Source organism: Drosophila ficusphila, unplaced genomic scaffold (genome assembly GCF_018152265.1).
Source record: "Drosophila ficusphila isolate 14025-0441.05 unplaced genomic scaffold, ASM1815226v1 contig_580, whole genome shotgun sequence".
Lineage (NCBI taxonomy): Eukaryota > Metazoa > Arthropoda > Insecta > Diptera > Drosophilidae > Drosophila > Drosophila ficusphila.
In genome coordinates this window covers 580,320-598,154 of record NW_025064510.1, presented here as the reverse complement: position 1 = coordinate 598,154, position 17,835 = coordinate 580,320, and the positions used below count along the sequence as shown (strand labels likewise).

General features: G+C 40.9%; 1 protein-coding gene across 5 annotated transcripts in view; it reads left to right on the top strand.

Moving 5' to 3' along the window:
• Positions 1 to 17,835, top strand: part of LOC108101714 (G protein-coupled receptor kinase 1) — a 253,093-nt gene that overhangs the window by 133,505 nt on the left and 101,753 nt on the right. Inside the window, exon 8 of one of the 5 annotated variants that reach the window (XM_043208599.1) lies at positions 16,753 to 17,501. The exons of 3 other annotated variants lie outside the window; for them this stretch is intronic. In XM_043208599.1, coding sequence (XP_043064534.1) covers positions 16,753 to 16,848 — 96 coding nt within the window. In that variant the 3' untranslated portion in view covers positions 16,849 to 17,501. Of the gene's footprint in view, positions 1 to 16,007; positions 16,580 to 16,752; positions 17,502 to 17,835 lie in introns of those variants that run through there. One more of the 5 variants, XM_043208598.1, reaches the window with a different exon arrangement.

Here is a 17,835-nt window from a genome sequence, read left to right as displayed (position 1 = left end):
GTGTATGGTCAAATATCCCTGCTTCAATGAAGACATCTGATACTCAAGAGTCTTCAAGTCTCTTTTGTCTGCGTAATGTGCTGTAAGGCACTTTGAAATGGCCTTCCGGTTTAGTGGGGTATTATAAGATTCGAGGACTGTTTCGGCTTCGCCGACTACTTTGGTTCGAATGGCAAGGGTAAGCAGATAAAATCTATGTGAACTTTCTTGTCTCTCGAACATGCCTACTATTCCATCAACATTCTTTTTCCAGGAGTTAAACATTGCTCTATCTCCCGAGAATTCTTTGATTAGTTTACAGACGTCTGGAACTTTGTTTTGGTCAGTGCCTACTATCGGACTCACATATGGTATGTCGTTCAAATGATCATGGCCATAAGATGTTGATTCTGACGGAAGTACTTCTTTAATTAATGAAAGTATAACTTCTCTAAGCTGTGGACTAGCTATTGGGGTGCTGGTGGCGGTTGGTTCGCTTCTTCCTGGTCGGGAGCTACCGGCTAAGTCAAGGTTAGACATGGCTGCAGTTAAAGTATCCGGCATTATTTATTAGATAAGGATTCTTAATTCGGACGATAAGTAACACTTGTTAATTCTTTCACGGACCACTTTCTGAGAGATAAATTTAAGTTTCAAGTTGATATTCGAACAGCAAAATTGTCAGTGATAAATAGTATATTAGAGAAGTTTAGAGTTTTTCTAATATTTAAAAAATTTTATAATTGTGGTTAAGTTTTCTTACGAATTTTTTCTGAATATTTTAAATTTGTTTTAAAACCAGTGGCTGGTTTGTTCCTTCTATCCAAGAGGGTCCCGTAGGAATCGTAGGATTGGAATGTGTTATACTGTGTTTGCAGTGTTTTTTCTTTGTTTGTTATAGCTTTACTTTTTTTTTTACATCGATTTGCTTTCATTTTCTATGTTTGTATGATTTTTCTCTTGCTTTTAATGGGCTTTGTATCACTTAAGGGGCACAACTAGTGCCCCAACTGCTGCAGTGATTCCGGCCTTCTCCGTGGATGAAATCAAAAAATGAAAAATTCTCGTTAAACTAGATGATATTGTCTATACAATGACCTACGATAAATAAAAAATATCAAAAATTGACAAAATGGCGGCGTTTAAAAAAAAAATCGAATTTTACCCAAAATTTTAATCGTTTTTGGCCTGCCAAAATTCGATTTTTGATCGGATCAAAAAACCGATAGGTCATTGTAGGGAAGACTATATATAGAACAACTAAAAAAATTTGATAGTGATCGGATCATTAGTTTTTGAGTTATCACTGCAGCAAATTCGGAAAATGCAGTTTCGAGAAAAACGCGTTTAAAGATAAAATGATCGTATTCACTGCTATACGAGCGGCTGCTCTTAAAATTGCTATAACTCAAAAACTATTGAAGATATCGATTTGAAATTTTAATATGTTATTTTTAAAGGTGTAATCTACCGAAATATGAAAGAAAAAAAAAAGATTTTTTTGAAATGTCACACTAGTTGTGCCCCTTAAATTCTATGCTTACAAATATTGATTCATCCGGCGAATCTGTCCCGCGTCGGTCCTTCGGATGGCTCCTTTTCCTCCAATTGCTATGCGGCAAAGCGGCGGTGCAACGGCTACTGGGGATCCTAAGTGACACCTTTAGTTTCGCGGTTGTCTGCGAACGGATATTACAGACTTTCTCGGCGGTTACGTTTGGCCAAGCGGAATAGTACAGTTCAATCGCGAGAAACAGATTTTATTCCTTATAAATCGCACTCACGTCGTGGCTTTCATAAAGGCACTTATAGCGAGTTACACTGTGTGGCTATTTTAGGCACTGGTACGCGACGCGAAAAATGTCCTGATTTTTTTTCTATTCCCTTGGTCCCTGTTCGGGCGCCAATTAACCAAATCCTTTGTGTTTGGGTTAAAAAAAAAGCTAATTGCTTTATTGAGGTCTAAAAATGAAGTAACTTATAACAATGGTAAGACTTAAGAATGAAGACTCGCTGCCACCGCTGCTGCTGCCGTCGCTGCTGCTGTTGGTGCCGCTGCTGCTGCTGTTGCTGTCGTCGCTGCTGCCGATCCCTTGTTTGTGATGGTTGCGCAAGTGTCCCACGATCGATGTTCTGCTGACCCAGGGCACGTGGCGGATATGCTGAGCTTTCTTCCGTTAATATTGGCTGTTAATGATGGTTGCGCAAGTATCCCACGATTAGGGTTCTGCTGACCGATGGCATGTGACGGATGTGTTGCAGACTTTGCAGAGTTTGCGGAATTGGCTGGGTGCATTTCTGGTGTTAATGCACTTAGCCGCATTTCGAGGTCAGCGCTGTTGTTAAGTTTGGCTGAGTGCATTTCTGGTGTTAATGCCCTTAGCCACATTTCGATGTCAGCATTGTTGTTAACTTATGTGATTTTGTCTACTTCTGGAATGGTATCATCTTCGTCTACCATGTGCATCATCTTTGAAAATAATTTATTGATGAATCAATACAACATAAACTTAAACGCAGGTGATATGCAGAATGTAGCGATTGTGGGTACCGTTTTAAATCCGTTGGTGAAATGGTAAACACAAACTGGATACAGTTTTAAAGCCGTTGGTGAAATGGTAAACACAAACTGGATACGTTGGTGAAATGGTAAACACAAACTTTGAAACTAGTTTTCAAAGCTCAAGTGAAAGCTTTAAACCAACTTTAAATTCGATTACTGCATATATTTAATTTCAAAATAATTAAAGGGCCTTTTATTTCTTAAATGGTCTTCAATTAAAGTGGGTAATACGCTTACGGTTCGATGGCTATTTTAAAAGTGTAGCTATCGAATGTGAAGTTATGTTCCTCCACTTGAAGTCCGATGCGCAGAATTCTTGCTGCCGACGGATCCCTTGTGATCCTCCGATTCCAACAAATCCAGTACTGCAGATGTGCTGTCACGATCGCCAATGTTTCGCCTTGCACCTTGCTCATTGCAACACGAATTTAGAAGCGGCTTGCCCTTGTGCAAGCCAAAGATCTCTATGTGAGAGTGTGTGGGGTGTTTGCCCTTGTGCAAACGAAAGTCCAGAAAGAAAATAAAAAGAGGTGTTCTGTTTTCTACCAATATCTGTATTGAACTAATCTCAGCTTACAAACTTTATGCTAATGACAATCGTGCAAGCTCGTTTGGTTACTGTAAGTGGATCTTATTTACAAGTACAATTCAGGTTATTCATATATGATGTTAGATGGCCCTTGGGAAAAATAACAGGGGTTATAAGTTAAGGGGAAAGATCTGCAGAAGGCTGGATATCAAGACTGGGTGCCTCATGATTTGATTTTGACGAATCAACGCCTGCGATATGCTGCGGTTATTGTCGTTTGCCGGTGAATCGTCCTTAACATTGGCTAAACCTGAACTGACGACCAATAAGGTTTTTCTGTGTGTTTGGTGGAATCGGGAAAATTCACTATGAGCTGCTCTCATGTGGCCTGAAGCTTCATTTTACCATCTACGGCGAACAAATAGGCCACTTAAACCAGGCGATGGACTAGAAGCGTCTAAATTGGTCAACAGAAAGGGTGTAGTCTTCCACCAGGACAACGTCAGACCTCAAGCTACGGGACTTGGGATGGGAGTTCTTATCGCATCCACCATATAGCCCGGACATAGCGGCAAGTGAATACCACCTGTTTCTGTCAATAGCGAACGCCCTTGGTGGTGTAAAGTTGAGCACAAAAGAGGCCTGTGAAAAGTTTTTTTTTTTTTTCTAATGCTTTGCTTTGTTTATTGAATCTTCTCCTTACGAGACTAACAATAAGTGTATCAAATCTTATACTATAACCTTACTATCAGTCATATAGACTGGCACAGTAAAAATGGCCCTGACAAATTATGGCTGGGTTGGAAGGTCGCTACGTTGTAGGCGGGTTCTTTTGGAGACCCGAGCCAGATCCCTTGCGAGAGGATTTGGGTGTGCTGAGAGTTTTTCCTTGTATGACGCTTTTTGTTTCTCTATTTCATCTTTTACTGCTAGAATGCCAAGGTCCCTGTGGATGTTTTCGTTTCGAATATACCATGGTGCCCCAGTGATAGTTCTCAGGATCTTTGCTTGAGAGCGCTGTATGATGTCTATGTTAGTTTTGTTCGCGCTCCCCCAGAGCTGGGAGCCATACTTCCATATTGGTTTAAGAGTGGAGTTGTAGAGTAGTACCTTGTAGTCTAGACACATGGGTGATCGGGCGTTTATAATCCGGTGGAGGCTGCTGGCTTTTAGTTTTAGATGTAGTTTCTTGCATTCGATGTGTCTACGCCATGTTAGGCGTCTATCGAGGTGGACGCCGAGATACGTTACTTCGTTGAATTGGGGGATTTGTGTGCTATTCAAGTAGATCGGAGAGCATGTTTGTCTGTTGAGAGTAAACGTTACGTGCTTACACTTCTGTTCGTTTATTTTGATACGCCAGACGGATAGCCACTTCTCTACTACCGTGAGGTGATTGGCTAATTAGGATGTTGCACGGACTGGGCATCTGGAGCGGCTGAGGATCGCAGTATCGTCAGCGAAGGTGGATGTTAGTAGTCGGTCGCTCGTGGGAATATCCGCTGTGTAAAGAACGAATAGAGTTGGTCCAAGTGCGCTTCCTTGTGGGACTCCAGCTTCGATTTTGTAGTTTTCGGATATTGTTATGTTGCCCCTCCCTGTAAAGACTCTGTTGTAGAGATACGACTCGAGTAATAGATGAGTGTACCCGGGAAAGTGTGTTTTGATTTTATGCATAAGACCGTTGAGCCAGACGCGGTCGAATGCTTGGGATACGTCGAGGAATATCGCGCTGCAGTATTCTCTATGTTCGAAGGCTGTGCCTTGATGTTATTCTGTTTACTTGCTCGATAGTTCCATGTTTTTCTCTGAAGCCAAATTGATGGGCTGGGATAATGTTATGAGTAATATGCGTGTTAGAAGGCATTTTTCGAACAGTTTGGACAGGCATGATAAAAGACTTATTGGTCGGTAAGAGGACGGAATCGTGTGATCTTTTCCGGGCTTCGGTATCATTATAATTATTGACTTTTTCCATTTTTTTGTGTAGTAACCAAGACGTATGATCCCATTGAAGAGTTTACAGATGACCTCAATAGCACAGTTTGGAAGTTCAATTATAATTTTTGGAGTTATTTGGTCACCGCCGGGAGCCTTTTTCGGTTTTAACCTCCGGATGACTTTGGTGATCTCGTTCGGTCGAAACGATGGTATTGTAGATTCGCTTTCAGTTTGGTTTTCCGGTAGAACAAAAGGACTTACGGCGTGATTCGGTTGGAAGACGCCCCTGAGATGTGAGGCAAATGTTTCGGCTCTGTCTGTGTCGCTGCGCGCCCGGCCTCCTTAAGAATTTCTTATCGGGGAGACGGTTTCAACCGGAGAGCTTAGGTTTGGGTGAGCCCTCCGCAAAAGATGCTTTGCACTAGTTGGAGAGAGTTTCTCGATATATCTCAGTTGTGCGTTTTCGACATCTTACTTCAGAACCCGGTTTAGTTTGCGGGTGGCTTCATTTAGACGTTGCTTTGAGCATGGCGATCTGCTGATTTGCCACGCCCGTCGCAGGCGCCTCTTTTCCAGAACGAGCTGTTCAATTTGCAGGTTGGTTTTGAACTTCTTTATTTGCACATTGTGTTATTGTGGTGTTAAGATACTGGCTCCTGTGACGAGTACCTCTTCCAGGGCTGGGTGTGGGAACTCCCGTACTTCCTGTATTTCATCCAGTGAGTTCTGTGCGACGTCAGCCTGTTGGGGTGGTCCGTTATTTCTGGGCTTTGAAAAAGGGTTTTCAATAATAGAGAGTGCTCTAATGAAAGATCCGGTGGGGCCTTGTCGCTTATTAGGTTGCGTGGGATGTTTTTTTCACCGCAAAATCAATTATCAATTTATTTGCACATTATGTTATTGTGGTGTTAAGATACTGGCTCCTGTGACGAGTACCTCTTCCAGGGCTGGGTGTGGGAACTCCCGTACTTCCTGTATTTCATCCAGTCAGTTCTGCGCGACGTCAGCCTGTTGGGGCGGTCCGTTATTTCTGGGCTTTGAAAAAGGGTTATCAATAATAGAGAGTGCTCTGATGAAAGATCCGGTGGGGCCTTGTTGCTTATTAGGTTGCGTGGGATGTTTTTTTCACCGCAAAATCAATTAGATCTGGAATTTTTCTGGGGTCTGCTGGCCAATATGAGGGGCTACCGCTTCCGCCGTGGGCTTTACCATCGAGGTGATCTGTGCGGTAGAAGGTATAGCCACGTATATGAAAAATATATATGCTTGTCATGTGCGTTTCAACCAGCAGCGTCGAATCGATGTGATTTACATTCAGGAATTGTGGTTTTTCAAGTTTATGCTATGAAATGCCTTGGTCTTTACCATATTCTGGTTTTGGATCAGCGTTTGCATGGTGGCTTTCATAAATGACAGGAGCTCCATAATACTTTGTTGCATGGTAAACATCATAGTTCCAAATTGCTTTATGGCTGGACTGGGACGCGCTGAGCGTTTTCTGAGTGTGGCTGGAGTGGATTTTCCATACCCGTTCGTAGAGAACCAGCGTAGGAGATGCCGTTGGTGGTACTTAGCGGACCGAAAGATGATCTGGCTAGTTTTTGATTTAAAATACACATTTTGTGTACTTTGTTGACGCGTAGCTGTCGCTCGTCACATGCGACTCTTCAGCTCCTTATAGACCAAACAGACTCTGTAATTTGCCGTATGGTTTCTCCGCAGCTCCCACATTTTTTTTGTATGGGGGTCTTCTTTGTTGGCAGGGCAGTGTGCGGAATTGTGGAAATCTCCGCAGATTACACAGACTGACCGAAGTGTGCAGTATGTCCTGGTGTGTCCAAACTCCTGACAATTTGTGCATTGCACTGGGCCGTTCCGTTTGTGTGGTTCTTCCACTGTGTTCCTCCGGTGTAGTAAGAACTGCAGCTTGTAGATCGGGTGCACTTCATTTTTCTTTAGGGTTTTGCTATCTGGCTCGAGCTCGACCTTAAAGAGTGGTTGCGGCTTTTTGTTTTTGTTGATAATGTTGCTAACACTCTTAGCAGAGAATCCCTTGTCTTTAAGGGCTTCTAGTATCTCAGAGGGGGTGATGTCGAGTTCAATTCCTTTTAGTACTATTTGTAGCCCTTTACTGCTTTTAAGGTGGTAGGTGTAAAAGTTATTTTTTGTTTCCTCCAGGTATTTGGACACAGCTCGGAAGTGTTTTTTATATTTCGTTTGAACTTTAGTTTCGTGGATGTTCCCTTTAATAAGCGGAACAACATGAAATTTTTCGTCCCCGACCAGCGCAACAGTTTTGTTGACCAGGGCGTTTGAGCTTTTTTCCCTAATATAAATAAGTGGGGGCTTTGGTTTCTTGTGAGTCACTTGCTCCGGCTCAGCTTGGCTCTCACCATCTGCTAAGAGGTAAAATCTGTTTCTGTTGTTGGAAATCCTGGTTTTTTCTTTGGTTTGGTGTGTACGGTTGATCTTTGGTTTGTTACCAACCGTGTTTTGCGAACTAAGCTTACGCTTTATCTGGATGTAGCCATCCATACCGGTTTGTATGGCCGGAACCGCTTGTTGCTTATCAAAGCTTACGGTACGATGGAGCCGTTGACACCGTTTTCGCAATATTGGTCGTTGCTATAGTTGTTGTCTTTACTTTTGCTGAGGTAGCAGAAATTGAAGCACTGCTTGTTGTTGGTGCGTCTCCCATAGAAGCCGGTGGTGGTGGGGTCTGGCATTGATAACTCCAAGATGTGGGAGTTGGGATGAGTAGGGCTGGTGATATAGAGCGGGCTCTCGTGCTTTCGACGGCCATTAGGGCCGGGTTGTAGACGTTTTCTCTACTTCGGTATCGCGGGTTTAGAAATAAGCATAAAAAGCGTTTCTTTGGTTTACGGAGCTTCTACGCTCATTATTTTGCTCGCCGCTCATTTATTTGAGCTTACTGTATTATATCACTTATATTAGTAATAAAATATAGGCAGCATGAGCAGGAGTACCCACGCGTACCCTGAGCAACTTTTCGCGAAATGGAAATCGGATATTTTCGAAGTATTTTTAGTTGCTCGGCGGAGCGAAATAAAAACACGTCTGTTGTCATTGACAGTTAAGTACTAACTGTACTAAGTACTAAAAGCAGAGCTCGCAAATAACAGTCGACCGTTTCTCGTTGTCTGCTAATAACAGTCTTTTCCTGACCCTTTACGAAAAGTCTCAGAGAACGACCGATTTATGGGTTCGTGAATGGGTTCGGTTGCGCTCAGACCGAAACCGTTTTTTTCTATTCGGTTTTGTTCTGGTTGCTCCAGGACCGTTTTGTCGTTTTCACTGAGGCAAAAGGTCTTTTGCATATGAGTTAACAACAATGCTGACATCAAAATGTGGCTAAGGGCATTAACACCAGAAATGCACTCAGCCAAACTTAACAACAGCGCTGACCTCGAAATGCGGCTAAGTGCATTAACACCAGAAATGCACCCAGCCAATTCCGCAAACTCTGCAAAGTCTGCAACACATCCGTCACATGCCATCGGTCAGCAGAACCCTAATCGTGGGATACTTGCGCAACCATCATTAACAGCCAATATTAACGGAAGAAAGCTCAGCATATCCGCCACGTGCCCTGGGTCAGCAGAACATCGATCGTGGGACACTTGCGCAACCATCACAAACAAGGGATCGGCAGCAGCGACGACAGCAACAGCAGCAGCAGCGGCACCAACAGCAGCAGCGACGGCAGCAGCAGCGGTGGCAGCGAGTCTTCATTCTTAAGTCTTACCATTGTTATAAGTTACTTCATTTTTAGACCTCAATAAAGCAATTAGCTTTTTTTTTTAACCCAAACACAAAGGATTTGGTTAATTGGCGCCCGAACAGGGACCAAGGGAATAGAAAAAAAATCAGGACATTTTTCGCGTCGCGTACCAGTGCCTAAAATAGCCACACAGTGTAACTCGCTATAAGTGCCTTTATGAAAGCCACGACGTGAGTGCGATTTATAAGGAATAAAATCTGTTCCTCGCGATTGAACTGTACTATTCCGCTTGGCCAAACGTAACCGCCGAGAAAGTCTGTAATATCCGTTCGCAGACAACCGCGAAACTAAAGGTGCCACTTAGGATCCCCAGTAGCCGTTGCACCGCCGCTTCGCCGCATAGCAATTGGAGGAAAAGGAGCCATCCGAAGGACCGACGCGGGACAGATTCGCCGGATGAATCAATATTTGTAAGCATAGAATTTAAGGGGCACAACTAGTGTGACATTTCAAAAAAATCTTTTTTTTTTTCTTTCATATTTCGGTAGATTACACCTTTAAAAATAACATATTAAAATTTCAAATCGATATCTTAAATAGTTTTTGAGTTATAGCATTTTTAAGAGCAGCCGCTCGTATAGCAGTGAATACGATCATTTTATCTTTAAACGCGTTTTTCTCGAAACTGCATTTTCCGAATTTGCTGCAGTGATAACTCAAAAACTAATGATCCGATCACCATCAAATTTTTTTTAGATGTTCTATATATAGTCTTCCCTACAATGACCTAATATAAATAAGTGGGGGCTTTGGTTTCTTGTGAGTCACTTGCTCCGGCTCAGCTTGGCTCTCACCATCTGCTAAGAGGTAAAATCTGTTTCTGTTGTTGGAAATCCTGGTTTTTTCTTTGGTTTGGTGTGTACGGTTGATCTTTGGTTTGTTACCAACCGTGTTTTGCGAACTAAGCTTACGCTTTATCTGGATGTAGCCATCCATACCGGTTTGTATGGCCGGAACCGCTTGTTGCTTATCAAAGCTTACGGTACGATGGAGCCGTTGACACCGTTTTCGCAATATTGGTCGTTGCTATAGTTGTTGTCTTTACTTTTGCTGAGGTAGCAGAAATTGAAGCACTGCTTGTTGTTGGTGCGTCTCCCATAGAAGCCGGTGGTGGTGGGGTCTGGCATTGATAACTCCAAGATGTGGGAGTTGGGATACGTGAATACGATCATTTTATCTTTAAACGCGTTTTTCTCGAAACTGCATTTTCCGAATTTGCTGCAGTGATAACTCAAAAACTAATGATCCGATCACCATCAAATTTTTTTTAGATGTTCTATATATAGTCTTCCCTACAATGACCTATCGGTTTTTTGATCCGATCAAAAATCGAATTTTGGCAGGCCAAAAACAATTAAAATTTTGGGTAAAATTTTTTTTTTTTAAACGCCACCATTTTGTCAATTTTTGATATTTTTTATTTATCGTAGGTCATTGTATGGACAATATCATCTAGTTTAACTAGAATTTTTCATTTTTTGATTTCATCCACGGAGAAGGCCGGAATCACTGCAGCAGTTGGGGCACTTTTTTTTTAGCGCCGTTGGAGATCGGCTCTAGCTTAAAAAATATTTAATTTTTTTCTTTAAAAATTTTACTGTATATTCTTCAAACATGTATAAATATATTCTGAAAATTTGAAAAGAATTGATCAAGTAGTTTTTTTTATAAAAATTCCCAAAAATCACCATTTTTTTAGGCCGTCACACTAGTTGTGCCCCTTAAGTGATACAAAGCCCATTAAAAGCAAGAGAAAAATCATACAAACATAGAAAATGAAAGCAAATCGATGTAAAAAAAAAGTAAAGCTATAACAAACAAAGAAAAAACACTGCAAACACAGTATAACACATTCCAATCCTACGATTCCTACGGGACCCTCTTGGATAGAAGGAACAAACCAGCCACTGGTTTTAAAACAAATTTAAAATATTCAGAAAAAATTCATAAGGAAACTTAACCACAATTATAAAATTTTTTTAAATATTAGAAAAACTCTAAACTTCTCTAATATACTATTTATCACTGACAATTTTGCTGTTCGAATATCAACTTGAAACTTAAATTTATCTCTCAGAAAGTGGTCCGTGAAAGAATTAACAAGTGTTACTTATCGTCCGAATTAAGAATCCTTATCTAATAAATAATGCCGGATACTTTAACTGCAGCCATGTCTAACCTTGACTTAGCCGGTAGCTCCCGACCAGGAAGAAGCGAACCAACCGCCACCAGCACCCCAATAGCTAGTCCACAGCTTAGAGAAGTTATACTTTCATTAATTAAAGAAGTACTTCCGTCAGAATCAACATCTTATGGCCATGATCATTTGAACGACATACCATATGTGAGTCCGATAGTAGGCACTGACCAAAACAAAGTTCCAGACGTCTGTAAACTAATCAAAGAATTCTCGGGAGATAGAGCAATGTTTAACTCCTGGAAAAAGAATGTTGATGGAATAGTAGGCATGTTCGAGAGACAAGAAAGTTCACATAGATTTTATCTGCTTACCCTTGCCATTCGAACCAAAGTAGTCGGCGAAGCCGAAACAGTCCTCGAATCTTATAATACCCCACTAAACCGGAAGGCCATTTCAAAGTGCCTTACAGCACATTACGCAGACAAAAGAGACTTGAAGACTCTTGAGTATCAGATGTCTTCATTGAAGCAGGGATATTTGACCATACACGAATTTTATCAGGCAGTTTATCACAATCATCCTAATCAGATCGGAGCAGCGGAGGAGTCTCCGGAAGCAATTAGAGCGCTAACAAGCGTCTATCGCGGAAAAGCTCTAGATATCTTTGTGAGGGGTCTCAACGGTGATTTACCAAGACATCTTGGCATTAAAGAACCAAGAGATTTAAGTCACGCCTTGCATCTCTGCACATTACTCGAAAATCAAGAACATAGAAACATGTTTGCTCCCAGATATAGGCAACCACCCCCAAGTCTACCACCAAGACAATCTTTACCAATAAGCACTAAAATATCTAATAGTAGTCAAAACCAGTGGAAGAACTTCGAACCTAGACTCTATTATCATCCAAATGACAAGCCCACCATGAGTCAGCCTACTCCACCACATTTGTATCAACCATATAGGCAGCAACCACAAATGGGACAAGGTTCATACCAGACCCCACGTCCATTTCACGCCACCAGCCAGGTTCCACCTCTTCGGCCAACTGGACCAAAGCCAGAGCCTAAACCAGTACCAATGGATGTAGATCCTTCCATTCGGTCGAATCGTATAAATTATATGAATCGTCCAAACAATAACCCCGCGGGCAAACGACCACCGCCGCAGTCACAGGCAAACCGGCCTCTCAAACACCAAAGGCAATTCCATGTATCCACTGGAGAAGCCGAACAATACGCGGATAATGACTATGTGTCCCCATATACTGAAGAAAACTCCGAACAAGATTATTATGAAGCTTGGGAACAGAATGGAGCAATTAATCCATATGAAGAGGACGATCAGACCAAGGAAGGGCATTCTTTAGAGCCAGTCGATACTTCTGATATTCATTTTTTAGATTAAATAGTTCCTCGTTACCCTACTTTGATTGTGCTACGAGGGACGGAAAAATGTTCAAAATTCTAGTTGACACAGGCTCTAATCAAAATTACATCCAGCCAAATTTAGTAAAGAAATCGAAACCAAATGAGAAGCCATTTTCTGCAAATTCTGTCGGAGGGCAAACAAAGGTTACCCACCACACTCACCTTAGTTTACTCAATCGTCCCGATCATCCAATTAAATTCTTCTTATTACCTACCCTTAAAACATTTCATGGCATCTTGGGTAACGATACACTTAAAAATCTCGATGCGGTAATCGATGTAAAAAACGATATTCTCATCGTAAATGGTAATCATAGGGTAAAAATAAAACAAATGGCGACCCAGACAGTAAACCACATTAAAATTCGAACAGAGCACATGACAGTATCTCAGAAAGACGTGCTCAATCAAATAGTAAAAAAACATTCAGATCTATTTACAGAACCAGACGAAAAATTAACATACACCACTGCCGTACAAGGGCAAATTAGAACAAACACAGATTTACCAGCTCATAGCAAACATTATCCATACCCAGCCTCCTTAAGACCAGAGGTCGAGAAACAAATTAATCAGTTACTCGATGATGGCATAATAAGACCTTCACGGTCACCTTATAATGCCCCGGTATGGATAGTACCCAAAAAAACAGATGCATCTGGTGAAAAGAAATACAGACTTGTTATAGATTACAGAAAACTTAATGCTATAACAATTTCAGATCGATACCAAATTCCAGAGATTGGCGAAATCATCGCCCAATTGGGTAGGAATAAATATTTCACAGTGCTCGATCTGAAAAGCGGGTTTAACCAGATCCAACTTAATGCGAGGGACATAGAGAAAACAGCGTTCTCGGTAAATGGCGGAAAGTTCGAATTCACCAGACTACCGTTTGGCTTAAAGAATTCGCCATCGATTTTCCAAAGAGCTCTCGATGATATCCTACGGGAACATATTGGAACGAGATGCTATGTCTATATCGACGATATAATAATTTTTAGCAAATCGGAAGCCGAACACATCTAGGACCTGGATAAAGTATTCTCCACTCTCGCATTAGCCAATATGAAAGTACAAATCGATAAGTGCGAGTTTTTCAGAGAAGAAGTCGATTTCCTCGGCTTTACTATTTCTAATAATGGTGTAAAAACCAATAAGGAAAAAGTCAAAGCCATCAATAATTTTCCGTTACCAAAGACCTTAAAGGATTTGAGATCCTTTCTAGGGTTATCAAGTTATTACAGACGCTTCATCCGCGACTACGCGAAATTAGCAAAGCCACTCACAAACCTACTCAGGGGAGAAAATGGTCGTTCCTCAAAAAATATCTCTCATAAAGTAAATATAGTCTTCGATCAGAATTGTAAAAACGCATTTGAAAAAATTAAGAATACTTTAGTTTCGCAAGATGTTATACTTGCATACCCAGACTTCACGAAAGAATTCCAGCTCACAACAGATGCTTCAAACTACGCAATAGGCGCGGTTCTTGAACAAAACGGCAGACCAATTACTTTTATTTTACTTTACGGTACTTCCAAAGTTATTATATTCACCGATCATCAGCCATTAACTTTTGCGTTAAGCAACAAGAATCATAATGGTAAACTCAAAAGGTGGAAAAGCTACCTCGAAGAATACAATCATGAACTTCGTTATAAGCCTGGAACTTCTAACGTAGTAGCAGATGCACTATCTAGAAATCCTCCAGGTGTTCAAATAAATAGCACCACAGCCTCAGTTCATAGTGAAGAGAATTCCTCGCACAATCTGATACCCTGTGTTAGTGTTCCAATCAACGTTTTCAAGAATCAATTATTATTACTGACTTCAGACAAAGAATCTTACGAATTCGAATTACCCTTCCCACAGTATCATCGACATACAGGGTTGCCCATATTCGACGGACCCATGTGTTTTTTTTTTAAATCAAAGAAAAAAATAAAAATTTGGCGGTTGGCAATCTTAATCATTTAATTTGTTCCAAGTAGATTTGTTTACATCAATTTTTGAATATGATATCTTTCAAATGGCCGCCTCTGGCGTTGATGGCGTATTGTGCCCTTTTTGCAGCATTTTCCATCGTTTTCGCCAACATTTCGGCCGGAATAGCGGCTATTTCTTCACGAATGTTATCCTTGAGCTCTTCTAGGGTCCTTGGCTTGTTAACGAAAACCTTTGACTTCAAATATCCCCACAAGAAGAAGTCAGGCGGCGTCAAATCGGGCGAACGCGGTGGCCAGTCCAAATCACCACTTTTTGACATCAAACGGCCCGGAAACAATTTCTTGAGGTTTCACAATTGACTTTTTCTGTTGAATGTAAATTTCAACTATTTCAGAGCGCTCGCGTGGCGTGTATTGTTCCATGGTAAAAATCTGCTTGGACTGACGCTTCAAACGCGGTATGTCATTAAGCGATCTGGCATCTCTGTCAAAAGTTATGGCGTCGTCAGATGGGTCCGTCGAATATGGGCAACCCTGTACTGTCAAGAAGAGTGAATACTCTGAAGAAGACCTCATACAAATCCTAAAAGAAAGACTTGACCCAAAAATTGTAAACGGTTTACTTACCTCCGAAAGAATAATGGGAAAAATCCAAAATATTTACCCTCTTCATTTCGGTACTTATAAAGTAAGATATACTCAAATCCAAGAAGAGGATATTCCTCTAGAATCTGACCAGAACGAGATCATCACTAAAGAGCATGTTCGTGCTCATAGAAACCCTATTGAAAACGAAATCCAAATCCTCAGCAAATTTTTTTTCCCTGGTTTGGCAAAGAAAGTAATGGCTATTGCAAAACAATGCGAAACTTGCAAACTTTCTAAGTATGACAGGCATCCCCAACACGGAGAAATTCAACCAACTCCAATACCCACCTACCCGGGAGAAATCATTCATATAGATCTATATACTACACAGAAGACTTTAGTACTTATTGCCATAGATAAATTTTCAAAATATGCTCAGATAAAAGTAGTAAAAAAGCTGCCGAAGATCTGAAAACTGCCCTACGGGAGGTAATGATGGCATTCGGTATGCCAAAGCTAGTTGTCATGGACAACGAAAAAGCTCTAAACGCAGCGTCAATCAAGTTCCTATTAAAGGAACAACTAAAAGTGGAAGTCTTCACGACACCACCGTATGCTTCCACAAGCAATGGTCAAATAGAAAGATTTCATTCAACAATGTCCGAAATTTTAAGATGTCTCAAACGAGACGAAGCTACAGCCACTTTCGAAGACTTGATTTTCAAAGCGGTGAAAGAATATAACCATTCAATTCACTCAACTTTGAAAAAGAAACCCATAGAAATATTCTTTGGTAATCAATTTAATTCCAACCCTATAGAACTCGAACGTCTCAGAAATCAGATTAGCAATAGTATCAGCAAAAAACAGGAAGAAGATCTCACTTATCACAATCAAAAGCGAGACCCTATAAGAAAATACGAGGAAGGCGATACAATATACATTTAAATTGACAAAAAACTAGGTTCCAAAATAACTCCTAGATATCGAAAAGAAATAGTAGCAAAAGATAACAACACAACAGTAAAAACACAATCAGGAAGAATTGTCCACAAAAATAATATAAAAACGTAATTTTTTCCACAGGTTCTTTTTGCCACTATGCTACGGATTGGCAACCGTATTAGACTACTCACACTCACAATTAATCCCAATAAAAACTGGAATCGCCGCAATACAGGAAAGCACATTCAGAATAATCCATGTTTTTGATATAAAAGAATACGAAGAAATGACCTCAAAATTAGAGGAATCATTAAAGAATGTTAGCCATTCACACCAATTATTTCCATATCTAGAATATGAATTAAATATAATTAAAAATGATTTACGTAGGCTAAGACCGAGCAACAGAAAAGTTAGATCCATCAATGCTTTAGGAACAGCATGGAAATGGCTGGCCGGTACACCGGACAGAAATGATCATGAAAATCTAATAGCAAAATTGAACGAACAATTGGAAAATAATAATCGACAAGTAATAATCAATAAAAAATTAACTACAGGAATAAATGAAATAAGTCGTGTAACGAACGCAATATTAAAACACACTCTAGACGACAAAGATATTAAAGAAAATTTTGTATCAATATTAAAGTATAGACTTAAACTATTTAAAAATGATCTGAACAATCTTATAAATGCAATAAGCTGGGCAAAAACTAATACTGTAAACTCAATCATATTATCATATATCATAAATGACGTCAAATATGAAAATATAATAATGTGTAACAAAACCATATACGCTATAATACAAGAATGTGAAACATTTAGCGATAAGACAATTTGTAATAAAAATAATATCATTAATCGTAGTCATCATTAATAGTCTTCTTCAGAACGCAAAACCACACTGCAAAGCCATCAACAATCAACACATACCAAGCCATCAGGAGATAGTGACTGGCACTATCCTTCTCAATAGCTTTAAAGGCAATATCAAAATCGATAAAGAAGAAATGGAGCTGGATGGAACCTACCTAATACAGTTCCAAAACTCTACAGTATACGTTGGTGAAGACAAATATCAGGCAATAGAGGCAAAATACGCAGAAGCAACCCCTCCGCTTTTTCAATTAATGGCCGAAAAGACGTTAACGGAAGAAGTCCTTTCACTACAAATGCTGAAAGAAATCAACATCAATAACACTCGAAAATTGGATATGCTAAGAACCGATAACTTCAAGGCAAACTCCATCAGTTTCGGACTCTCCGGCATCTTGGTAATAACATTCGCTATACTGGCTATATTGGCATGGAAGTTCAAATCCAACACAGAGGCACAAGAGGGTCCAGAAGTACAGAAAGGCGAAACACCAAGCAATGGAACGCGAAAACGCTTCTACATTGCGTCCGAGGACGTCCGCGCTTAAAGGGGGAGGAGTTAACAACAATGCTGACATCAAAATGTGGCTAAGGGCATTAACACCAGAAATGCACTCAGCCAAACTTAACAACAGCGCTGACCTCGAAATGCGGCTAAGTGCATTAACACCAGAAATGCACCTAGCCAATTCCGCAAAGTCTGCAACACATCCGTCACATGCCATCGGTCAGCAGAACCCTAATCGTGGGATACTTGCGCAACCATCATTAACAGCCAATATTAACGGAAGAAAGCTCAGCATATCCGCCACGTGCCCTGGGTCAGCAGAACATCGATCGTGGGACACTTGCGCAACCATCACCAACAAGGGATCGGCAGCAGCGACGACAGCAACAGCGGCAGCAGCGGCACCAACAGCGGCACCAACAGCAGCAGCGACGGCAGCAGCAGCGGTGGCAGCGAGTCTTCATTCTTAAGTCTTACCATTGTTATAAGTTAGTTCATTTTTAGACCTCAATAAAGCTGTTCGGAGCCGACCGCCAGCACCTAACTTGGTGCGCATAGGTGTTCCGCTGCAGTCATATT